At 45.5% G+C, this 25,448-nt stretch overlaps 1 protein-coding gene across 4 annotated transcripts in view; it reads left to right on the top strand.

Moving 5' to 3' along the window:
* Positions 1 to 25,448, top strand: part of DPP8 (dipeptidyl peptidase 8) — a 26,831-nt gene extending 1,383 nt beyond the window's left edge. For 2 of the 4 annotated variants that reach the window (XM_088139187.1, XM_088139189.1), the window contains exons 2-21: positions 1,143 to 1,249; positions 1,695 to 1,971; positions 3,128 to 3,240; positions 5,004 to 5,177; positions 5,790 to 5,958; positions 6,681 to 6,791; positions 7,988 to 8,116; positions 8,576 to 8,637; positions 9,890 to 9,990; positions 10,304 to 10,481; positions 11,532 to 11,691; positions 12,205 to 12,284; positions 14,343 to 14,495; positions 15,186 to 15,321; positions 16,980 to 17,125; positions 17,779 to 17,925; positions 19,313 to 19,465; positions 21,155 to 21,297; positions 23,376 to 23,487; positions 25,088 to 25,448. In XM_088139187.1, the coding sequence (XP_087995313.1) occupies positions 1,710 to 1,971; positions 3,128 to 3,240; positions 5,004 to 5,177; positions 5,790 to 5,958; positions 6,681 to 6,791; positions 7,988 to 8,116; positions 8,576 to 8,637; positions 9,890 to 9,990; positions 10,304 to 10,481; positions 11,532 to 11,691; positions 12,205 to 12,284; positions 14,343 to 14,495; positions 15,186 to 15,321; positions 16,980 to 17,125; positions 17,779 to 17,925; positions 19,313 to 19,465; positions 21,155 to 21,297; positions 23,376 to 23,487; positions 25,088 to 25,213 (2,655 nt within the window). In that variant the 5' untranslated portion in view covers positions 1,143 to 1,249; positions 1,695 to 1,709 and the 3' untranslated portion in view covers positions 25,214 to 25,448. Of the gene's footprint in view, positions 1 to 1,142; positions 1,255 to 1,694; positions 1,972 to 3,127; positions 3,241 to 5,003; positions 5,178 to 5,789; positions 5,959 to 6,680; positions 6,792 to 7,987; positions 8,117 to 8,575; positions 8,638 to 9,889; positions 9,991 to 10,303; positions 10,482 to 11,531; positions 11,692 to 12,204; positions 12,285 to 14,342; positions 14,496 to 15,185; positions 15,322 to 16,979; positions 17,126 to 17,778; positions 17,926 to 19,312; positions 19,466 to 21,154; positions 21,298 to 23,375; positions 23,488 to 25,087 lie in introns of all 4 variants that reach the window. The other 2 variants (XM_088139186.1, XM_088139188.1) reach the window with 1 other exon arrangement.

The following is a 25,448-nucleotide window of genomic DNA, read 5'->3' as shown; positions in this document are numbered from 1 at the left end:
GCTGGGGAATTCTGGGAGTTGAAGTCCACCCGTCTTAAAGTAGCCAAGGCTGAGGAACCCTTCTGTAGAGGACCAGCCCCTGCAAGAGGGTTCCAAACAATAGCTTTCATTTTTGGTAAAGCAATATTGGATACATTGCTTTCTCTTTTTATATATATACAGTGGTACCTCTAGTTACGAACTTAATCCGTTCTGTGACTCTGGTTGCAACTCAAGTTGGTCTCAAGTTGAGGTAAAGTTTCCCATAAGGTTCAATGTAAATACGGTTAATCCGTTCCGCCCTCCGAATTTGGTTGCACCACGAGGCAAATTTCCCCATAAGGTTCAATGTAAATACGGCTAAACAGTTCTGAAACATATGCATTTTATTTTTAAATCTCAAAAACCTTCCAAACGCCACAAAAACCTTCCAAACGCCACAAAACACACCACAAGCCTCACCGAACGTCTCCTTGCTACCGCGATCTCACCCACAGGAAGCCGCGACCGCGTGGCAGCAGGGAAAATGGCCGCGGATCCGGTTCGTAAGTAGAGGCAAGTTTGTAAGTAGAGGTAAATTTTTGGGGCCGGAGCTGGTCGTATCTCGAAAATTTCGTAAGTAGGGGGGTTCGTAAGTAGAGGTACCACTGTATATTTAAAATATATATTTATTTTTCAATTTTCCATTCTTTACATCCCACCCCGACCCTTACCAACTCTGGCTGTGTAATGCCGAGATAAAACATACCACGCAAAACTAAACCACGTGCTGTGACACGTGACCAGACCCGAAGAACAAACAAAGGGCCAAAATCATTTAGTGACTGTTTTGAGATGTTATATCTTGCAATCTGCCCCAAGACTTTCGCGTAGGCAGCATGCCAGTGGGTGCATATAGCGATAAATAGCAATTTGTTTAGAAGAGCCTGGCTTTTCACCCAGGCCTGTAGCGTTGTGAGTGAGACCCCTCATTTCATCGTGCTGACCTTTTATCTTTTACGGGATGAATTGTAATTTCTTTGTTTGATGGTTGTGAACTGCCCAGAGTTGTTGGGAGTCGGGTGGCGTACAGTTTAATAATAATAATAATAATAATAATAATAATAATAATAATAATAGGAAATCTGCGCATTGACAAAATTTCCATCTGTCAATTACAAAAGGCCGCACTGCTTGGATCCGCCCACAGACGACGGTGACACGTTACGACATCTGAGGTTCTTGGGAAGAACTCGAGGCGAATGAAGGCCAACGCCAGCTAAAGAACGTCGTTATGTATAACAATAATTTTTAAAAATTACAAAGGGGGGGCCAAGGGAGCTAGCTTGGAGCAAGAGGACTGTTCAGAAGCAAGGGAAAGGGTGGTCCGTGGTAGCCAGAATTCCCAGTGAGATCTCCTGTCCACCACTGGACATCCTCTCTGGGAACACCCCAAGGAAATACAAGGTGCAGGCAGGCCTGTAGCTCACCTGGCATGAAAGTTGCCATCACCCATGCACCTGAGGATGTTCTCCAGCTGCTTTGAGTGACGGTCTGGGTTTGTTTATTTTGTATTTATTTATTTATTAGATTTATCTCCGCCCATCTCCCCCTCATGGGGGTTTCCTGAACCTGGGTCCGAGTGGAAGGAGGTGGTTGCCAGTTCCTGAAGGAAGATACAGAGTAGAGGTTGGCCTCTTTAGCAGCAGAGAAGTTTGATGACGTTTCTTTTCCAGAGTCCAAGATGTGTGATGGCATCAGCCATGAAGACTGAGCAGCCCACCCTGGAAGTCTTCGAGACGGCAGAGTGCAAGGAAAATGTGGCGGCGCTCGAGGAGACGGCCAAGCTGGAGCCGTACTACATGGAGAGATACTCGTGGAGTCATCTGAAGAAGCTCCTGATGGACACGAGGAAGTACCACAGCTGCCTGATGGCCAAGGCGCCCCACGACTTCACATTTGTGAAGAGGAATGATCCGGAATGTCCTCATTCAGACCGCGTGTACTATCTGGGTGAGTTGGTTCTGTTTCCAAGGGGCAGGATGTTAGGCAGTGACCCCTTTCAGCCCATGGTGGCTTGGGATCAGGCGAGCTGCAAACCCAACGGTGAACTTGGTGATGAATAGCAGGACCTAAAAGTAAGAGAGGACATTTTACTACATCTGCTAAAACATTATTGATGTGCAGGGAAGGCATAACGATTGCCTCCTATTATTTATTTATGTATTCGTTTGCCATGGAATTTATAAGCCACCCCAATCGGTGGTTACACAACAATAAACAAGACATACAGAACAAAACAGTAACCAAGATGGAAACAAAGAATAACATTGTCAACAAGAACATCTGGGAAAAAAGACCAACCACCAAATAATGGCACGAGGGGCCCATCACCGTCCTGGCTTGGGGGTAGAACCAGATTTTAAGGGTTCACTTAAACAGGGTTGGGGTGGGGGCCACATGGAACTTGCGGGGGGGGATGGTGTTCCAGTGGGTCATGAGAGAGAAGGTCCACTTCCTGGGTCCCACCTGGAAACACTGTTTAATTGAAGGGAGCTGGAACATGTGGATGGGGCATGAGTCCAGCTCCAGGTTCCTAGACATTATTATAATTAAATAATTATTTTGCTGCTTTGTATCCTCCACCTGGTGGTGTTGATTTTTTTAATGTTAATAAATTTAAATACCAATTTAAAAGAAAGTCAGAACAGAATCTGGAATGAAAAGAGGTTTCACGTTTAAAGGCTCCAGAAACAGTCCTTTTCAGTCCATCTTGTGGAATCGGCTGCTCCCCGAAATCTATGCTCCCCGCACCCATCTCTTTCCATAGCGAGCCAGAAGCCCGCCGGGTTTTTCAGAGAACGCTTGGAGATCCAGATCCACAATGTAGACCATCTCTCAGATCTGGTGTTGTTTCTTCTTTTTTATGTTAGAGTTGTTCTGCTTCTCTTACGATGACTCTTGTGATTTTATGAATTTTTATTTGGATATTCGTGGCGTGGGGTTTCTGGATCGGGATGAGATATAAATGCTAGCAAATAAAATACATTTAGAAATCAACTGGCTTAGGGCACTTCCTGGTTTTTAAGTCCATATGACAATTCTGACTTTGGACAATGGTAGTAATGAGAAAAATTCAGTGTTTTTTTTTTTCTTCCTTACTAATTAGCCATGTCCGGTGAAAACAGGGAAAACACACTTTTTTATTCAGAAATCCCCAAAACCATAAACAAGGCTGCCATTCTTATGCTATCCTGGAAGCCTCTTTTGGACCTTTTTCAGGTATGTAATTTGGTTATCTCTTCCCTCTTTTATCCATCATCTTTTTCCCCTTCCTCCATGTAAGCTGCATTTCATGTTTGAATTACTGGCACAGAGGGGAGGGGTCAAAAAAGGTCAAGATGGTGGCTGCAAGGTCTTCCATCGCATGGATGCTGCCACCATCTTGACTTTTTTGACCCCATCTCCCCTGTGGACACCTCTGAGGCTGCACCTATCAATTGAAAGCATTTGTCCAAGACTTGTGCTGGTATCTTGATAGCCCTAGTGCACTTTTCAGGTTCAGGTTCTCCTATCTACTTTTTTCACCTGTTAAACATGCAAAGCACTTTCTGCTTGGCTGTGTTTAGCTTTGTAAATAGCCCTTGGTCGGAGTTGCTTGAAGAGTGTCGTTTCGGTCACTGGTTTAATGTCGGGGAGAAGTTTAAGCAAAAGCAGATGTTCTTATGCAATCCAGCTGAAGTTAAGTAATACTGAAGTTTCTCTGAAATAAAGGATGCCTCTGGGGCATCTTCCATAGTAGGTGTAGAGCAGTGTTTCTCAACCTTGACAACTTTAAGATGGGTGGACTTCAACTCCCAGAATTCTTATCTCATCTCATTAAGATGGCTGGCTGGGGAATTCTGGGAGTTGAAGTCCACCCATCTTAAAGTTGTCAAGGTTGAGAAACACTGGTGTAGAGAAGAAGGAAGATGACCTTGATGGAGACGTGCAGCAACCATTACATAGACAAAAGAGGATGAAACTGCAGAGTTGATGTCCTGGTCTGGGCTACCTGGTGGGGCTGATAGGTTTGCAGAGGATGGCTACTTTAGAGCAGGCAACACGTCCAAAGCAGCAGATACTTCATTCCCATGTTTTGAAAGTCGCGAAGGACATAGGAATCTTTGCTGATTGACCTTTTTGCCCTGGGTTTATCTGTTATGGTCATCGTTCTGTTGTTTATTCCTGCCTTTCTCCAACCTCACCCCCTCCTAATTCAAGGAGCTGCATTTCCCCAAATTCTGAATGTCCCTGGGTCATTGGGATGCCAGGTCTCTGCTGTCAGAAGAGGGTCTCGAGGGGCCCCTGGTTGGAAAAGGCAGGCTCTTTGGGGCTGCTGATGAATCGCACTCTGTTGTAACTCTGCGGGAGGTTGCAGCCATATCTTGCTAAATAATATTCAGGGTTTTCTCTCATCCTGTCAGTCTCCAAGATAAAGAGGGAATGCGTCTCGATAGAAGGTTTGCAGCAGTAAGAATCCAAAAATATACTACAGTTCTCGCAGATGGTTTCTAGAAACAAAAAGGATGGAAGAAACGGCGAAAGACGGCCGGGTTACAAACAGCATCGTCTGAAACCTTCATGCCATCCTGCGAATGAAGCAAAGAAATCGTGCAATGATATGTGTGGGGGTGTCACTTTATCTTTTAATTGGCAGGGCCCTCTGGGGGCCACAGGGGGACGCAGGAGCATCACAAGAGGGGGCAAACCTAGAATTTTACTTTGTAGTTTGAGATGAAGGCAAAACAGCGGTAGGGGGCCTACTAGCGTCTTCATGCATTACTTAGTAAAAGCAACCTTTAAAAAAGTATTGCTGAAAACTGCCATTCTTTGGCTGAATATGGGGACTTCGGAGGCTGTGAAAAACAGATGTGGGGACCTGTGGTCAGTTACCTACCCCTGAATAATCCCCTTATCTAAAATGCCCGGAAATACTCTCTGGTGAAGACACTGAGAAGATGGAATGGTAGGCCATTCCTTCTGTTCCTGTCCTCTCCCGTCAGGCCAGCCTGGATTACGGGATGTACTCGCGCGAGGAGGAGTTGCTGCGGGAGAGGAAGCGCATTGGCACCGTTGGGATTGCCTCCTACGATTATCACCGGGAAAGTGGCACATTTTTATTCCAAGCCGGCAGCGGGATCTACCATGTCAAAGATGGCGGCCCAAATGGGTTTACGGTGAGTGGAAAAGGGTTGTGGCAGATTCTTGTTCTCTCCCGGCAGCGTTGGACAATATGATTTACTTTCTGGAGGGTCAGGAAGAAGGAAAACATCCTGCTGGATGGATTGGAAAGTGGATGAGAGGTTTTGCCGCTAGGCTGAACTTCACCATGAATGTTGGAGAAGGACCTGAGTGGTTTTTCTCTCCCAACTTCCAAGCACCATCTCCTGCTGGAGTTTTGGAGCTGTCTTGCTGGTTGCTGAACCCCATGTCTGAATTCCTTTTCTCCAGGGGTTGGCTGACCCTAGTCTTGGCCAGTTGTTATGAGAAGACCCTAGACTTTCATTTACATGCCTTCTCAATCAAGGGTTCTGGCCAAAATTGGCCATGAAATGTTTTCATTTTGCTCTTGTTTCTAAGTTTTTGTTTGTTTTAATTGAACGTTATTACAAGCTGTCTTGAAGTCTACATGAAGGGGGCTTTGTTTTAATGCAGAGATTTATGTTCCCTGGTCTTGTGGAGTTATCAGGTGCTTGTCCATCCTGAGCTGCTCTTATTTCACACGGTGATCTTGGGGAAACAAGTACTGAGTTCAAAACGGCCCTTTCCAATTTCTTTCATTGCTACAGAAACAGCCTTTGCAGCCCAACCTGGTTGAGACAAGTTGCCCCAATATTCGGATGGATCCAAAGATCTGCCCCGCAGATCCAAACTGGATTGCCTTTATCCATAGCAACGATATCTGGATCTCCAATCTGGCAACCAAAGAAGAGCGGAGGTTAACCTTTGTGCATAAAGGTGATGCTAGCTAATCCATGGTTTGTTGAATGATGGTTTATTGAATAAAGTAGAGTTGGCTGGGTTTGCTAAAAGGAAAAACTTAACAAATGATATTTTGGATTAGCACCGTGGATGAACCCAAACCTCCCTTAAGCCAGGTGTCTGCAGAACTATTAATGGGAACTGATTAGACCAAACCATGGCTTATTTTATTGTCCCTGATTAGGTTTCATTCTGATTTTAAATCAAGATTGGGCTTTCCAAACGAAGCCCTCTTTCTCTAAATGTGCATTTGGGAGTTTCCAGCCTGCGCTCTCCAGTGTGATATTTTAACTTTGTTTAATGAAAGTCAGATGGGTAGTTTTGTGCTGCAAAGCTCCAGCCATCTCTTTATGGTCCGTGCAAGGCCTTGCCTGGAAGGTTGGAGAAGTGCCTTGATTTTGTTGGGATTGCTCTGCCAAACCCACCATGGTTAGCACAAGCTAGAAGCTGTAAGTTCAATCCATTTGTAGCCTGTTCTTAACCATTGCTTAAGCAATACTAAACATGGAAACGTTGAGTCCATGACTGCGGAAGGCAGTGCTTGAGCATCGCGGCTCCGTGCTGCAGAGCTGCAGAGGAGAAATGCACCCCCTTTTGACGGAGTCTTAGCAATTCTGGACAGTATAATGGATATTTTGCAGATCGCAGTCTGTTTATCTTCTTTCAGTCCAATAATGCTTCTTGGGTTGCCTGCACAGAATTTGCCAACGTTGAAGAGGACCCCAGATCTGCTGGGGTTGCTACCTTCGTGCTGCAAGAGGAGTTTGACAGATACACAGGCTACTGGTGGTGCCCAGGGGCTGAGCCAAGTAAGTAGTCAAAGGGTGCGGCCCAAGAAATGTGCTTAACATCTCTGAAGCCTGGAGGTGGATTAAATGTCCTTTGTATATGGTCCACCCCGGCCCCTGTGGCCCATTGTACAAAGTAACCACCTCAGGCTTTGGCCCCCGGTCATAATCTCCATGTTCCATCCTCATCACCTTGTGTTGTATTTTGGTTTTTTAAATGTCTGCAGGTAGAAAACTCTGCACAGGAATAATTGAAATGTGCAACCTTTTGCTTAAGAGCCCACAATCTAAACATGGCAAATATCCCAGACCAAAAGGTCACAGTTCCAGAGGGAGAGATTGAATTCCAAGCCAAAACAATGAAGCTGGTTTTCGGATGCATCAGGGAAAAAAAACAAAAAGCACATTTAGAAAACTTTGGGGAAGATCTTTGGCTCCTGATCTGAGCATTGGAGCTATAACAGCAGGTAGTGGAATCTGCAGAAATGCTGTGGATCCTAGCTCGGGTTAAGTCTTCTGAATTTGTCAAGATTAAGTTCAAAATCAGTGGATTTTGCCAAAAAAACATGGGGTGCCGAGCTTGTTTTAATCGGAACTTGTTGATTGGCTGGATTCACATTATGCTAATCCGCCAGCCATGGTTTGCACCCCAGAACAGGCAGGATCACATATCACGCTACTCCTGAATGTGGTTTTTATTATTTTTATTCAGTTTGCAACACCCCACAGACAGCTTTGGATTCTGATGTAAATCCTACCTTTTCTCCTGAAGCTCAAGGTCAGTGTTTTTCAACCTTGGCCACTTGAAGATGGGTGGACTTCACCTCCAGAATTCCTGGAGGTTGCTGGCTGGGGAATTCTAGGAGTTGAAGTCCACCCATCTTCAAGCGGCCAAGGTTGAGAAAGACTGCCCAAGGTGATGGGCCAAGCAGTCCTTCTAATTCTTTGCTCGCAATAATCCTGAGAGGTAGAGTAGCCACAGAGATGGCTTCCATGTCTGAGGGCGGAGTTGGCTCTTGCTCTCAACACTCCTAGTCCAGCCCTTTGACCAGAATGCTGTACAAAACAGGGTTTGCTCTGGCCAAGCTGGATCAGAGCAACCAGGTTCTGAACTTGGGTTGTCTCTTGGAAGGTGAACCATCAGGCAGAAGCTGAGGTCAGGTAGCTGTTGGTGAGAAGTCAAATGCATTGGCCTTTCACTGGTTCTCTCTTGGTAGTGGTCGGTGGAGGAAAAATTCTTAGAATTCTGTATGAAGAGAACGATGAGTCAGAGGTGGAGGTCATTCATGTCACGTCCCCAATGTTGGAAACGAGGAGAACGGATTCTTTTCGGTATCCCAAAACAGGTGAGAGAACTTGGTGGGGCATTCCAAAAAGGGTCTAGTGATGCAGTGACACTCTAAAGCAGTGTTTCTCAACCTCAGCAACTTGAAGATGTATGGACTTCAACTCCCAGAATTCCCGAGCCAGCATGGCTGGTTGGGGAATTCTGGGAGTTGAAGTCCACACTTCAAGTTCAATAGCATGCTGGCTGGGGAATTCTGGGAGTTGAAGTCCACACATCTTCAAGTTCAATAGCATGCTGGCTGGGGAATTCTGGGAGTTGAAGTCCACACATCTTCAAGTTCAATAGCATGCTGGCTGGGGAATTCTGGGAGTTGAAGTCCACACATCTTTAAGTTACTGAGGTTGAGAAACACTGACCTAAAGCACCAGGATCTGGGTACAAATTGACCTTGGAGAACAAACGTAGTCAGGAGCCTTTAATTCTTCTGTGACTCTTAATGGCTTTTTTTCTCTTATAGGCACTGCAAATCCCAAAGTCACTTTCAAGTTATCTGAAATAACAGTTGACGCTGATGGCAAAGTAAGCCTGCTCTGTTTTTGTGTCTTCAGTCAATGTCTGTAATGTGAAGCCCTTTGTAGTTTTAACTGTGGTGCATTAAATCAACCATAGTGTTCTGATTCACAGAGCACCTAGCCAGAAACCATGGTTTGGTTTGACATTGCATGAAGCCATAAAGTGGTTGATGTGGCCTTCCCACATTGCACAAATCCAGGCGTTGTGGTTGATGACTTAGCAGGATTGGGCCATTCTGGCTTATATAGCAAGAGATGGCAATTACAAACTATGGCTTAGTAATGTGAGGTTATATGACATGTGAGGTTATGGCTTAGAGTTAAAAGCCCGTCCAGCCACTGGGTCAGGCAACAGATAGGAAAGAACAAGCTTGTGAGAGAACATTTGGAGACTAAAAACTGGTTGGAGTGGGTGAGGCAGTCATACCAAAGTGTTAGAAAAGTGTTTTTCAAACTTGGCCACTTGAAGATGTGTGGACTACAACTCCCAGAATTCCCTAGCCAGTCCATACATGCTGGCTGGGGAATTCTGGGAGTTGAAGTCCACACATCTTAAAGTTACCAAGTTTGAAAAATACTGTGTTAGAAGGTCATTGTACGTGTAGGCAGGACAAGGAGACCGACTGACCCTCCCTCCCTCCTTCCCTCCGTCAGTGAATTTTAGGGTTAAAACTCTTGTGTTTGTGTACATTTTTTAAAGATTTTTCCCTATACCACCTTTATTATTTTTATAAATACTCATGGCGGCGAGCGTACTGATACTCCTTCCTCCTATTTTCCCCACAAGAACAACCCTGTAAGGTGGGCTGGGCTGAGAGAGAGGGACTGGTCCAAAGTCACCCAGCTGGCTTTCATGCCTCAAGTGGGACCAGAACTCACCGTCTCCTGCTTTTTTCTAGCCTGGTGCCTTCACCCCAGGCCAAACTGTCTAAAAATGGTTTACAGATTGTGCTGCCATGTGGCCGAGGAAACTCCAAGGAAGGCGGAAGAGCAGGATCTGGGGCTTTCTTTTAGACCCTTCCTGCCCTGAAGATTCAAAGCAATGTAATGGAAGGAAGCCAAGAGCCTTAAAAGCTATGAGAAGGTTCCTGGAAAGAGATTATGACCGCGTGGATTAATGTCAAGAGTTCTCTCTTTCAGCTGGTGTTCCAGCCCAATCCCGTGTGATCCCCACCCATGCGTTGCTCGTGCCTCTGAATGTGTTTCAGGGAAAGATATTCGTAGCTTTTCTGATCAGTGCTTTTCCCCCTTCCCTGCAGATTTCAGATGTTGTTGACAAAGAACTGGTCCAACCCTTTGAAATCTTATTTGAAGGAGTAGAATACATTGCCAGAGCAGGATGGACACGGGAGGGAAAATAGTACGTATTTCATATTTCCTCCACTTGCTCAGGTTTGGACTGGGCTGTTCTGAGCCACTGTGGCTTATAGCATCCTGGGGTTGGAAGGGATCTTAAGAGATCTTCTAGTCCACCCCCCTCCCTCGCCCAGGGCAGGGATCCTCAATGTTGGACAAATGGCTGTCTGGTCTTTTCTTGAATACCTCCAGTGATGGAGTCCCTGCAACTTCAGGAAGTTCCTTTTCCATCAGTTGGGACCCAGGAGATAAAACATCAAGTAATGTTGTGTAACAGTAACAACATCTGGTTTCTGCTCCCCACTCCTTTCCACTAGCGCGTGGGCCATCTTGCTTGATCGCTCTCAAACCCGGCTTCAGATTGCCTTGCTCCCCCCAACGTTATTTATCCCCGTGGAAGACGACGCTATGGAGAGACAGAAATTAATCGATGCCGTGCCCGACTGCGTTACCCCGCTGATCGTTTATGAAGAAACAACAGACATCTGGATAAATGTAAGGATGTACTCCTTGGGGTAGTCCTCCTAACATTCTTGAGCTTTGGGATGAGTGGCAATAAAGCTGGGATGTCATGGAACATAGGTGCAGAGAGAGAGAAAAAAAATCAGCTACCCAAGATTGACAGGAAAGCTTTTCAATGAACAGGAAGAGTAGGTTGGCTTAGACCAGTGTTTCTCAACCTTGGCAACTTTAAGATAGGTGGACTTCAACTCCCAGAGTTCCCCAGCCAGCATGGCTGGCTGGGGAATTCTGGGAGTTGAAGTCCACCTATCTTAAAGTTGCCAAGGTTGAGAAACCTTGCAATAGAGACTGTGCAATCCAAATTCTTTCAGATACTCAACTGTGTCCCAAGTATGGGACTGCAGTTAGAAGGAGGAGGAGGAAGGTGGAATCCAGAGCCTGTTTATGAACCATTAATTCTTCTGCCCCTGGGGCCCAGCCCTCTTAATCCTAGTCCATCTCTTTTAAGTTTTGTGGGTGTGGGAAGTAGAGAAGAAAATAATACTGGCTTAGACTCAAGGGACTGAATGTAGGATTATTAGAAATGGAAGACCACCTCTCCCCAGTTGCTTCTACCCATCCCATCAGGACTGGCAGGAGAGGCATGCTATGGGTCCCATCAATTAACAAACATCATCTTGGAGCCCCCAGAAAGCGGGCCTTTTCTGTCATATCACCTGCCCTATGGAAGACCGTTCCCCCGAGATCTGAGTGGACCCAATGCTCTTGGCCTTTTGAAAAACTTTGAAGACATGGGTGTGTTCCTGGGCTTCTGTGTTGGGTCTTTAGCTGGAGCTCAGGTGGTTGGGGGTTGAATTTATTGTAGATTGGGTTTCTACTCTGGTTGCCTTCATAGCTTTTCTAACGTGGTTTTGATGGGCACTTTGCTTTATATGGTGTTGGCCGCCTAGGGTTGGTATAGAGCAGTGGGTAGCCATCTAGATCGAACCAATCAATAAAAGGAGATTTCCTTTACCAATTTGGACTGACCCTCCTGATTTGTCTAGACTTTGTTTTAACTTGCAGCTCTTCTTACTTCCCCAGATCCATGATATCTTCCATGTTTTCCCCCAAACTCGTGAGGATGTAATAGAATTCATCTTTGCCTCTGAGTGCAAAACCGGATTCCGACATCTGTACAAAATCACCACTATTTTGAAGGAGAGCAAATACAAACGATCCTCCGGGGGACTTCCAGCTGCAAGTAACCACCTATTTTGCTTCTGTTCTTTCATAAATGGAAGAGGCGTAGGCGTGCATGCCATAGGTCTCAAATTCCCCACTGTTTATGATGCTAGTGAGACCATCTAGGAAGACTGGTGTGTCAGTGGACCTCCTGGCAGACGAGATTAGCTCTTCCAAGAAATAAAATCTTAGAGCTCTGTCATTATGATCTGCAATAAGGAAGGTTAAGATCACAGCACCAGAATTGCAGCCAGTACCCCTGTTTACAGACAGACAGACAGACAGGCAATCTGTAGCACCAAAACCCTTCTTTGTTTCCGGTGTGAAGTGGAGGCCTATCTCTTTTCTGAAGGTGGAACAATTTGCGTAGGTTCCCTGTTTGGCTAACTGCCAAACCTTTTACCAGCATAAGAAGAAACTCTCACATGGTGTTCCGACTTCTCGAATGCCTCCTCCACGTGCAGAAATGATGTTGCCCAGCTGAGTTGAAGTCGAGTCCTGGTGGACTTCCATAACACTGATCTCCTTGTAGGTGACTTCCTATGTCTTGTCAAAGAAGAACTGCCCCTTACCAGCGGGGAATGGGAAGTGCTTGGCCGACACGGTTCGAATGTAAGCTCCTTGGGTTCTCTTTTCTTGAACTGATAATGTTCAACCAGGCATTTAAACCTTTCAACGTCTGCATGAGATTATTGTTGTGTCTTATGTGCCCCATGGCAGCATGGCTCCCAGATCATAAAATGTCTGGTTTGTAAAAATGGACATGGGGCAACGTGGATCACCAACGTGGATCATGAACTTAGCCAGTCCAGTCCATTCTCTCACACTAGCTGTGTTCACACGGTGCACCCCACCAGCTCCATCACAAACCTAGTAGCGTCATTTATATGATGGGCTAAGCTCAGTTTTAAGGCCAGGTTTTGGTTTTCCATTTGGGTTGGTTTATGTGTTTCAGTGGCTCCAGCTTAGCATATTCCGCAAACCCAGCTCACCTGGTTAATTTATGGTTCACTGTAATGTGCCAATGTACTGCCTTAATTCAGGCATCAAGTTAAACATTTTGCATGGCCATATCCCCTGTAATTCAAAGTTTTCTATTCCAAACGGGCTGCTAGTGCATTCTCATCAGGCAGGTAGAACAAAAACAGGCACTCTGACCTCAGCCTTGCATATCCCCAACAGCAACTCCAGTGCAATGAAATCGCAAGGGACTTACATTTCCTTTATTACTGTATAAATTGCTTCCCCATAATATAAATTATTAATTTTATTAATTAATTAATAATTAATTAATATAATAAAATTATATTAAATAATATAAATTATAATATAAATTAATAATATAAATAGGGGGGACGCGGTGGCGCAGCGGCTTAATGACGCTGAAAGTTGCCGGCCAGAAATGGTCGACGCTTCAGCGGTTCGAGTCCAGCCTTCGCGTTAAACAGGGTGAGCTCCTGTTTCCTCCCCAGCTCCTGTCAACCTCACGTGAGTAGATAAATGGGTACTCTCACTCCGGTGGGAGGAAAAATGCTGGCGGCGCCTTGCAAAAAGGAGTCGGGAGCAGTTGCCGGTAAGCACGAAAAACCGCGCGCGCCCGAAAAGGGCGCGAAGCAACGGAAGCCCCGCCTCCTGCGCTCGCCAGCTGGGCTCTGCCCTAGGAAGGAGGCTCTGGCAAACCACTTCCGAAAAACAGTGGCCTTGAAAACTGCAAGGACTCGTCCAAGCAGTCACTGCAGGGTCAGCAATGACTGAGCGCAGACAATATATATATATATAAATAAATAAATAAATTCTACTGGGGAAATATCCCAAGCGAATCAACCAGCAGGCTGGAGAGAGTTAACAGTGTGCCCCCCAAAAAGAATGATGATCACCAGGTTCTATCTGAGAAAGGGAGAGATACTTGGACAGAAACAACAGCAGAGTCTGTGTGTCTCCAGTATACTTGCTTAACTAGTATCCATAAAATTAGTTATAAATAGCCAAACAAGGTTACCTCCTGTCATGTCCACATGGCTCTTCTAGAAGGTTTGATAGCACCTGCATTCTGTATAGAAGTTCTCCCTTTACCTGTAGATAGGACCACTTCTGACCAGCTTAGGACTAAGGGGGTTGTGGCAACTCGTCCCATCCACTAGAGTTTACTTCTGGAGGTTTTTCTTATAGTTTTTGCTCCTGTCTGCAGAGTTTACTAGCTTCATATTTTTCCCTTTGTTAGCCAAGCTCCCCCCACAGCTCTCTGACAGCCTTACTATTCATAAGTTCATGGAACATCAAAGAGGACAAGAAACCCAGAGTGAAAAGTCATCTTTAAGGTGGAAAGGGGCAGATAGCGTTGGTAATCAGAGAAGAATGAGGTTCTGCTTGGAACAGGGATGAGCAATCCTAACCCTCTTCTTTTTTTAATGAAATACTCCAAAGCGGTATGTCCCGGATGAAAAGAATACACCTTCTATCCACTGCCGGTTAGATCCAAATTCATGATTGATCCAGGAACTTTTGATCAAGCTATAATGTAGCAGGATCACTTGGAGGATATTGTAGCCTTAGGTAATTCTGAATTAGCTTTCTTGTCAGGCAGTAAAGCTAACACTAAAATGCGACCTGGGTATCACCGATAGTGCAAATTTGGGTCAATTCTGTTTTTTGTTTTTGTTTTTTAATCAGATCCGGGTGGATGAAGTTCAAAAAGTGGTGTATTTTGAAGGTACAAAAGATTCTCCCTTGGAGCACCACTTATACGTTGTTAGCTACGAGAACCCTGGAGAAATTAAGCGGCTGACCGAACGCGGTTTCTCACATGCTTGCTGTGTTAGTCAGGTACCTCTCCTCATCCGTGGGGCTAGATAAACTCTCTTCCTCAAAAGGAAAGGAAGGTTCCAGGGTTCCTCTCCTTGGGAAGGCCCTATCCTGACGATAAAGTGGGTAGAAGAAACAGAGATACGTTGCACCGAGCTCTCATGTTGTTTTAGCTTAGCTAGATGTGTGTGAACTTAGCCATTGCGAGTTTGTCCACCAAGTTTTATGGCGTAGTGTGTTGTGTGTGCCAAGTCAGTTATCTGAGCACGATGTTCAAATTCAGTCTGTGGTTGGGCTCAAACATCCCCCTAAGCCCTTTGTGGGAATAAGTGAAATTATATAAAATGATACAAAAAAATTCATATGTTAGATCCAAGTCATAAGGCGTCGTTCATACACTGTAGGAGTTAGGTCCCCACAACGCACAAAGAAAACTGATAGCTTTGCAGAAAGTTGAACTCAGCCTTTAACAACCTTCTCTTACTTGGCCCCATCTCTGTTTGTGTTGGGGACTGGAATTCCCTAAATTTCCAGCCAATGGCAGTCTCCATATATCTAGGCTATGCCAGATGGGAGACAGCCGCTCTGCCACGGAGAAATGGCAGTCCAGCTCACCTAGCGCTCACCTTGTTCTTGAGGGAACCTGAAGGAACTGGAATGCAAGCCAACACTGGTTTATGGCTCTCCTGTGATTTCTCCTTCTTTTTGCAGAACTGTGACATGGTTATATGTAAATTCAGTAACCAGAAATGCCCCCACCAGGTCTCCCTCTACAAGCTGACTGGCCTGGAAGAGGAGATTGCTCACCGGTCCAAGGAATTCTGGGCCACCATTTTGGATTCTGCAGGTAAGGCAATACTCCTTGGGGCTGTGCATGTTCCTGATCTGGGGGGGGGTGCTGTGGGGCTTGCAATGCTCAGGAGCACTCTGGTTTGATGTGGGGAATCTACAGAGAACTTAACAAAAGAAGGAAGGAAGGAGGAAAAATGTTTAAGGATTGTTTTGTTGCAGGTGACAGAAACTTCATACTTCTGACTTCTTTTGTGGGAAATTGGGCATTTGAATTCATTCATTCATTCGTTCATTCATTCATTCATTCATTCATTCATTCATTCAAAAACTTGTGTGCAGAGCTGAAATCCAGTTCTGCCATACAACTGCAACAAGAGGGTCACACACTCATAAATCATGGCTAGTTCTGTGATGTTTCTGATGTGACAACTGCATCCTTTTGGGTGGGAGACCAGCATCTTTTGCAAGCCAGGGTAGCACTTTCTTCCAAACAGGGTGAGTGGCAGAGATGTGGGGACACCACTGGAGTAGATGGGTGGCCAGAATTCCGGGAAAGGGAGGGGAGGGAGAGAAGAAGGGAAGAGAGAGAGAGGAAGGGAAGGCAAGGGAAGGGAAGGGAAGGAAGAGAGAAGAAGGGGGAGAGAGAGAGGAAGGGAAGGGAAGGGAAGTAAAAGAAGAGAGAGAGGGGAAGGGAAGGGAAGGAAGAGAAGGAGACAGAGAGGAAGGGAAGACGAAGGGAAGGGAAGGGAAGGAAGAGAAGAAGGGAAGAGAAAGGAAGGGAAGGAAGAGAGAAGAAGGGGGAGAGAGGAAGGGAAGGAAAAGGAAGGGAAGGCAAGGAAGAGAAGAAGGAAAGAGGGGAAGGGAAGGAAGAGAGAAGGAGAGAGAGGAAGGGAAGGCAAGGAAGAGAAGAGAGGAAGGGAAGGGAAGGGAAGGAAGAGAGAAGAAGGGGGAAGGCAAAGGAAGGGAAGGGAAGGGAAGGAAGAGAGAGAGAGAGAGAGAGGAAGGGAAGGGAGAGAGAAGAAGGGGGAGAGAGAGAGGAAGGGAAGGGAAGGGAAGTAAAAGAAGAGAGAGGGGAAGGGAAGGAAGGAAGAGAAGGAGACAGAGAGGAAGGGAAGACAAAGGAAGGGAAGGGAAGGAAGAGAAGAAGGGAAGAGAAAGGAAGGGAAGGAAGAGTGAAGAAGGGGGTGAGAGGAAGGGAAGGCAAAGGAAGGGAAGGCAAGGAAGAGAAGAAGGAAAGAGAGGGGAAGGGAAGGAAGAGAGAAGGAGAGAGAGAGGAAGGGAAGGCAAGGAAGAGAAGAGAGGAAAGGAAGGGAAGGGAAGGAAGAGAGAAGAAGGGGGAAGGCAAAGGAAGGGAAGGGAAGGGAAGGAAGAGAGAAGGGAAGAGAGAGAGAGAGGAAGGGAAGGGAGAGAGAAGAAGGGAAGGGAAGGAAGCAAGTTTTCTTTTTAGTGGAAAACATTTTGAGAACGTTTTGGGGTCTCCTAAGACTCCAGAAATGGGCAATGGGACCTTGCAATTCCAGCTACCCCATTTACCCCACGTCCAAGCAATTTCAGCCTTTTTGAAGACCGTTTATTCCAGTTTAAATCTGACTTTCTGCGGCTAGGCTTGGGATATTACACCGATAAGAAAGCGGCAGGTTGCTCAAAATCCAATGCGAGGTGTCTCTCTTCTCCTGTTTCCCTCCTTCAATATGCTTCAATTGCTTCCTGCAGGGTCTCTCCCAGATTATGTCCCCCCCGAGATCTTCTCTTTTGAGAGCTCCTCGGGATTTGTGCTTTATGGGATGATGTACAAGCCCCATGATTTACAACCCGGGAAGAAATACCCCACCGTGCTTTTCATCTATGGGGGCCCACAGGTGAGTCTCACTTGCAAAAAACGCCTCTCGATTTCAGCCACATTAAAAAGAAAACATTGAAAATCTGCACTCAGTGATCCAAATGCTGGTCCCCAGGAGGAGCTAACTTCGGGACTTGCAGAAATGATCTGTCTTTGCAGAATTACTTTATGTCCCACAAATGATTCAGGCTTTTAGAATTAGGAACTGGATTTGCCCACCCTGTTGAAAGGGCAGAAGCACTAGAGTAATAGAAATCGTAATCACGACAAGATGATGGTGGGGGGATGATGATGATGATGATAATGTAGGGTTTGGGATATTAACTCTGGATTTACAAAAAGCTACCTTGCTCAACCTATGTTATAACTTAGAACAGGGTTCCTCAACCTCAGCAACTTTAAGATGAGTGGACTTCAACCTGGGGAACTTCATGGGCAACTTCATGGCTGGGGAATTCTGGGAGTTGAAGTCCACTCATCTTAAAGTTGCTGAGGTTGAGGAACCCTGACTTAGAACAATATTTGGATAATTCCTAGGTTCCTGGCTGGAATCTGAATTTCCAAAGAAGACCAGTCAAAGATGTGATTCTTTTTGTTCTCCATCCTTTATTATTCCTTGATGAATGAGAACGACAGCAACGACGATGAGGATCTTTTGATGCTTCCTTCTAGGTGCAGCTTGTAAACAACCGCTTCAAAGGGGTCAAATATTTCCGACTGAACACACTGGCTTCCCTGGGCTACGTGGTAGTGGTGCTGGACAACCGAGGTTCCTGCCACCGGGGGCTGACATTTGAGGGTGCCTTCAAATATAAGATGGTAAATTGTCCAACAGATGGAGGTAGCGAAGGCAGGCAAATGCTGAAAGGGACCAATGGCTGCTTGATGTGTCCTTTTTGTAATTCTGGGTGTCCTCTGGATCAGCGTTTCTCAGCCTTGGCAACTTGAAGATGTGTGGACTTCAACTCCCAGAATTCCCCAGCCAGCATGCTGGCTGGGGAACTCTGGGAGTTGAAGGCCACACATCTCAAAGCATGCTGACTAGGGAACTCTGGGAGTTGAAGGCCACACATCTCAACGCATGCTGGCTGGGGAACTCTGGGAGTTGAAGTCCACATGTCTTCAAATTGCCAAGGTTGAGAAACGCTAATCTAGATCAGGGTTCTCAACCAGTGTTGCATGCACTGCTGCGGGGGAGCTGGGGGTGCAGAAGCAGTTGTGAAGAGACACAGGGCTCAAATGCTAGGTCTCTGCAGCGGCTGCTCTGCAAACAACTAGGCATGAGGCTTTGTCGGTGAGGTTAGGCTTAAGGGACAAGCTGATAGCGGGTGGTGGGATTCCTGCTGGGCCTTGTGGAGGGTGGATGTTACGGTGGCTCACACTTTCTGTACTGGGGGAATCTTACTTCCCCCTTGAAAGCAGTGATTCAGAAGATTGTCAGTTTGCATTCAAAAGAAAACAGCCTTTTTGGGGGGCGGGGGGGGGGTCTGGATATTGTGATTGCTCTTCCATCCAGCTCCCCTGCTCCCTTCTGCGCAGGCACTCAGGAAACAGGAAGGACTCTTCTGGTTGGTCCACGGAGGGCGCCGAGTCATGTACAATGCTTTTGAAGAAAACGCAACTGACGGTGCTCCTGTGCCCATAAGCCTTCAGGCACAGAGCAGATCTGCCCTTTCTGGTTGTCCAAGGCCAGTGCCAACCACCCACTGCTGCTCGTGTGCAGGAGAAGATGTTGTGCTCGCTCAGTCCCTGCCTGTCGGAAATGCACACACACACACACACACCTGGCTTCAGGCCCCCTTCATCTGCCTTTGTAGTGAACGTACAAGTTTGAATCAGCTTTGCAAACCCTTTGGAATGCTTACTCCTGGGGCTGTGCTGTGTCCTACCTGATCATTCTCCTGGCTTACAGTTTTTATTTATTGATTTCATTTATATTTCAAATTTGGTCACTGCCCATCTCGCTAGGGAGCGACTCCGGGCGGTTTTGTGAGAGCAGAGCCCTCCGAAGTGATTTTAAACATGAACAGTGAATAAGCCACAGCGAGGTTTCTCCAAGTCCTTCTTAACTGGGGATGCTAAGAGAGGAGCTTTTGATCCGTGTCCTTCCAGACAGAGACTCTCTACTCGAGCAATGAGACAGACCTCATCTGTATATACCTGGTGATATTTTTTCCCCATGCATATTTTGTTTTCCTTCCAACAGGGACAGATTGAAATTGGCGACCAAGTGGAAGGATTGCAGTATTTGGCTTCCCGATACGAGTTCATTGATTTAGACCGGGTTGGCGTTCATGGTTGGTCCTATGGTGGATTCCTTTCCCTGATGGCCTTGCTGCAGAGGCCAGAGATCTTCAAGGTTTGTTCCCTTGCCACAGCCCGCCTACCCCTTTGGGCGGGCGGGCTGTGGACGTGTTTTTCCATGTGGAATTCTTTTAAAAGATAGTTATTTAGACCTTGCGGATGGTATAGGACACATTGGCTTGACTCTGTTTTCAAACTTCTGAGGTGGAAGGCAAGTAAGGAGGGTAGAAAAAACCCATCTTTTTTCCCCTCTGGGGCTTTTTGTGCCTTTATTCCTGTTTGGATGTTACAGGGATGTTGTCTGGTGACAACGTCCATCATGGTTGCTGTAATGGTCTGTGGGAATGACCTTGGGAGACAGGAGGAAGAGTTGCAGACTAGACAATGGTCAGATAAGCGACAGCTGAGTCCGCAGAAGGAACGGGGGCCTGGCAACTTCTCAGAAGGGACCCTCCCAAGTTTTCCGGAGGGTAAAAGGAAAGGAGGGGAGAAACGCTTTCAGTCTTGCAAGATTCTCTTAATGTAACCTTACAATAAAGATGGAGTTAGTACTCCTGGGTGTGCTGCTTGTCTGACTACCTTGAAGGGCTAACAGTCGCTGACCGAAATAAAGTTACATACAGGGTGTCCCAGTAGTAATAGGGCAGTCAAAATGTGGCAATCAATCAAGAAAGATATTTTTTTTAAAAAAATTCTTATTTACAAAAATTAGTAACTATGGATGTGCCGTTGATAATAACAATGATCATAATAAATGATAAATAATAATTAAATGGTGGGGACTGATAGTTATGTTGGTGACTGCCATATTACTTCTGGGACCCCCAGTGTGTGCGTGTCTGTGTGTATTTCACTTAATAGTTTACTGATTTTGTAGTTCAGTATTTTAGGATTTTATTCACTAAGTAGTTCATGTTTTAGTGAATTCGTTTTAATTATTGTTACACAGTATTATTATGCTACTATACAGTTAGCGTACTACTTGTATACATAGTGTATTTTAGTTCAATCCAATTTATTTCCATCAGTTATCTAGAAAAAATAATTACGCACGGTATCCTGAGCTATCTAAGCCTTTTATAAAAATGCTGGTGAATGACTCAAATAAAGTTAATTAACAGAACGTCCTCAAGGGGGTTGGCCAAGAATATGGGGCCATTTTCTTTTCTTAGTTTGAGACCGTTAAGGGGCAACAGAGGTACCTTAACTTCAGGTTTTGGGCACTGACTGCCTGTTTAATCCCATGCTCCCCCAAAATAAATAAAAAGCACAAAACTTGGTCTGAAACTTACTACTGCCTGTTCTGGGTGGGGCGGGTGACGATCTCCAGGATCCACAAATGGGTCCTGCAGGCGATTGCTCCTCTGCTAATGCACAGCCTTAGAGCATGAACCGTTTGGGCTGACTCATCAGGGCTTCAGAAGGGGCTGTATGGATGCTGCCTGGCCCTGCCCGCCCCCATTTCGGGTTCCACGTTCCTGCAGCTGGGAAGTTGGCCTCTGCATCTGGTACTCAAGAGCATAGTGGCTCTAAACAGGGAAGTTCCACTCAAAAGTTGGCTTCCTTTTCTTCGTTAGACCTGGCCTCTTTTACCGACCTTTGTCCATGGACAGCTGGTCCTGGTTTAAGGTCTCAAAGCGGCCCACATCGCGTCACCTTCAGTCAGGGCTTGTGTGCAGTGGGGCTTTGATCTGGTCAAGGCATCTTTGCCAAACGCTTACAGTCCTCTTGGATTTTTGTCCAGGTTGCAATCGCTGGCGCTCCAGTCACGTTGTGGCTCTTCTACGACACGGGTTACACAGAGCGTTATATGGGGCACCCGGATAATAACGAACAGGGCTATTGCTTGGGCTCAGTGGCTATGCAGGCAGAGAAATTTCCTTCGCAGTAAGTGTGTGTTTTTTCTCAGTCCCCACTGTGTTCCTTCTTGACCTGCGCGGTGTTTCCAGCCCCGTTCAACGCTTGGCAAAACCCCTTAATAAACTTGGATGGAATTTACATCATTATCGCCCTTTGTCATCAGCTTTTCCAGAATTGTTGTCATGAAAGTATTAACTTTGGACCCAAGAAATGCCAGGCAGATCTCCTTCCCCCCTCCCCAGAAGATGGAATTAGCTTCAGTGCTGATTAGGTGCATCAGTTAGACTCACCATCTCAGAAGCTGGTGATAGATTAGCCAAGCTTGTCGGGGGTAAAAGAAAATGTTTCTGCCCTGAATGGCCAAGAAGAAGTTCACAAAGGGGTTTTGGCATCCTGAAAGCTTTTAAGCAGAGTTGTAATCCTAATGCAGTGTTTCTCAACCTTGGCAACTTGAAGATGTGTGCATTTCAACTCCCAGAATTCCCCAGCCAGCCATGTTGGCTGGCAGTTTAGGGAGTCAAGGATCTGGGGGTTTTCCAGAAACTTTTCAATCAGAAAGTTTGGCTTCCTTGAATGTGAGACAAACATGGCCTTGCATATTTCTCTTATGTTTTGCTTTCCACGAGGATGATGTGATCATTTTTATATGCTGTTTAAATTACTGAACAGCTTTTTACAGTACGGTGGCTAAAGTTAGTTGAACTTACATGTTTGGGAGAAAATGAACTTAAAAACAATTAAAAAGTAACGTTTCCTTCTGTTCAAGCTCAACTACACGTCCATATCGTTTTCTTGGCAATAATACAGAAGCAAGTTGCCACAGACTTCTTTCTACGAAGGATTTTTGAATTCATTAGCCTGGTCTGTGGCCCTGGGATTCTGTAGAGCTTTCTCATCCAGTAATTCACCAGATCCAGCCTTGCTTAGCTCTTTCAGTTGACCAAGGTCAACATAATTTGGTTAGAGCAGTGTTTCTCAACCTTAGCAACTTTAAGATATGTGGACTTCAACTCCCAAAATTCCCCAGCCAGCCATGCTGAAGTCCACACATCGTCAGTGCTGGCTAGGGAATTCTGGGAGTTGAAGTCCACATATCTTAAAGTTGCTAAGGTTGAGAAACACTGGGTTAGAGGTTTGCAGAATATATTCCATCATGCATTAATGACATGGGCTGGGTTCACACAGCATGCTAAGCTACAAAAGCAGCAAACCTACATTTAAACTATGTGACCTTAGTGTGTTGCACTGATGCAGCCCCCTACCTCAGGAGTTCCCAAACTTTGCACTACCATCACCTCCTGAAGCCACACATGCATTTGTGCAATCCTGTGCAATGATTAACACTAGTGATGATGGTTGGGAAAGAAAGAAGTGTGCCACTTTGAATGACATTTTCATCTGTATCTCATAAGGGCTGTCAAACTTTAGCTGTGGGTTGAAAGCACCAAAGCTTTGTCTGTGGAAGCCTGGTGGGTTTTTAAACAATCTTACAACTTTCCCCAATTGCTTGGAGAGGGTTCACAACTCACAGTTTGAGACCCACCCTACCCTAGGCCTCTACCTTCATCTGCCTCACTGACTTGTGTGAACACAGCCCACATTATTTCTATGCCATATTTAACACTTTACTTGGAAATCACTGTTTTCTGGAGTAAAAGAGATGAAACGAAGGTGTTTGTGAGCCCCCCAGAGTCTTGTATGGAGACGGGTGGTTATATAAATTTGATACTTAAATAAAGAAATTTAAAAAATGTTTTTACAAATAACATGCATATCTCTAATAATAGTGATTTTTTTTTTTCCAGTGAAGGCTCTGATAATGATTAATTTGAGTATGCCTTAGAAGCTAAGTGTGCATATATGCTCTGAGGAATGAAACTATTTGGAAAAAAACAGTTCTAATGTTAATGCTGGATTTAGCATTATCCTTTTCATCCCAGTTGCTCAGTTTGACTGGTGTTGTTTGTTCTTTGGTTCACTAAGTGGTTTTATAAAACACTGCATTCCTAGATGTGGAAAATATAATAGTTAATTTCTACAAAGCAACTAGACTCTGTTTCTAATTATATTTTTCCTTTTTCCTTTTTTCCTGTTGGTTTCCTCAGGCCCAACCGATTATTGCTACTGCATGGATTCCTGGATGAAAATGTTCACTTTGCACATACTAGTATTTTGCTGAGCTTCCTGGTCAGGGCTGGAAAACCATATGACCTCCAGGTAGCCGAGAAATTTGTGCAGCTCTAAAATACAAGAGTTAAAACCATGCTTGGGTCTGGGTTGGGCTAGATCTCATGCAGGGTGACCAGGCTGAGGCAGTATCAGGACCCTGGAGAGTTCCTGGCTAACTCTCAACAAGAGAGATGTTGTTCTTCCGCCTCTGATAAAATGAGTCCAGCCAGGCCAGGTTGACCTCAACCCTTTTCCTCAGTAGCCTGTGACTTCTTCTGAACCCTCAGATTCTTGCGGGACTGAGAAATTGCAAAGAGGAGTTGCGTAGGAATAAAAGAGGGTGCTGTACCGGTGTCATCGTACTCCCAGCCCGTTTCAGTTTGCTGTCTGGTTTGCACTAAATCATGGAGGGACCAGAACTGAATGTGAAGTCTTTGTCGTTTTTTCAGATTGTTTCCCTCCTTAAAAGTTGGCATCAAACAGCTCAGCTTTCTTTAGCTCTAGGTGGAAAGAAACAGTCTGGATTTCTTGAAGTACTAGGACATGGGTGAGCCCCTGGTACCCTCTGGATGCACTGGACTTCCCAGTCAGGATAGCTAAAAAAAAGTTGATTATAGTGGCTGTATTCAAAACTAGCTGGAGAACACCAAGGTCCTCTTAAGCAACTTAGGATGGAAAAAGACAAGCTGCATTTGTCATGCAAAGTGTACAGGGAGTCCCAGTTTAAGAACAAGTTCCGTTCCCAAGGTCTGTCCTTAAGTCGAATTTGTATGTAAGCCAGAACAGTATTATTGTATAATGCTGCATAAGTAGTATTGTATAAATACGCTACTTGAACCGTTGTGTATATAACTCAAATCATTGTGTATTTAACTCAAATTTTGCTACAGTAAGCTCTGCTCTTAACTATGGGTCGCCCTTAAACCGGGCATTCTTAACCTGGGGATTACCTCTATTTCCATTTGGAGAACCTGGTTATCCAGGATAAGCTGTTACCTCTATTGGGTTCACAGGTAGAGCCATGACCCCCTTTCCATAGGAAGATCATCCTTTCCCCCGTCCCCCTGCAAAAATGTTTCAGTCCTGTCTACTCTGAAGCAGTAGGAATTTCACGGAGACCCAGTTCTGCTGGCACCATGGCAGTCATCCCATAATATACTTAGGAACATAAGAACCTGCTTTATAAAGCGTTGGGCTCTTGGCTCAATATCATTGACATTGGTTGGATTTGCGTATCATGCAGAAATGTGGATTGCTCTAATTATGAATAGGTTTATACTGTATGCTAAGGCAGTGTTTCTCAACCTTGGCAACTTTAAGATACGTGGACTTCAATTCCCAGAATTCCCCAGCCAGCATGGCTGGCTGGGGAATTCTGGGAGTTGAAGTCCACGTATCTTAAAAGTTGCCAAGGTTGAGAAACACCGTGCTAAGGTGTAAACTAGTGGCTCAGTTCATACTTCACACTAAGGATGCTATGGATATTGCAGCGTGTAAAACTCCAATCTGATAGCAACTTTGTTGTATTTCATGCTGGGAAGTGGGGTATGGGTTCCAGCCTTCCCTAGAGATGCTGAGGAACGGATCTAGGCCTTCTGCATCCCACGGCTGGAGGAGAAATGGATGTTCTCGCTTTCTCTCCCCCCAGATTTATCCGCAAGAGAGGCACAGCATCAGGGTCCCTGAATCTGGAGAACACTATGAACTTCATCTCTTGTACTACCTCCAGGAGAACCTGGGATCGCGCATGGCTATGCTGAAGGTGATGCCATAAGGCCACTCCCAGGAGTCCTCAGCATGACGCATCCACAGCTGCTTAACCAAACATGAGTGCTTGAATGGTGCATCCCATCCTGGTGCCTGCTTCTAACCGAGAGAGAAATCCATCCACTGCCTTGCTTGACGATCCTCCTCCTTTTTCAGAAGCCCCCCCGGTGCCATATAGGAGATTACTGTACAGCAGATGAATACTTTTAAATGTAAATAATAAAATAGATGGCTGTACTGTC

Source organism: Python bivittatus, unplaced genomic scaffold (assembly GCF_059951505.1).
Source record: "Python bivittatus isolate LINGU-HERP-01145 unplaced genomic scaffold, Pbiv_v1 ctg000210_np1212, whole genome shotgun sequence".
Lineage (NCBI taxonomy): Eukaryota > Metazoa > Chordata > Lepidosauria > Squamata > Pythonidae > Python > Python bivittatus.
This window is presented reverse-complemented; position numbering and strand designations above follow the sequence as displayed.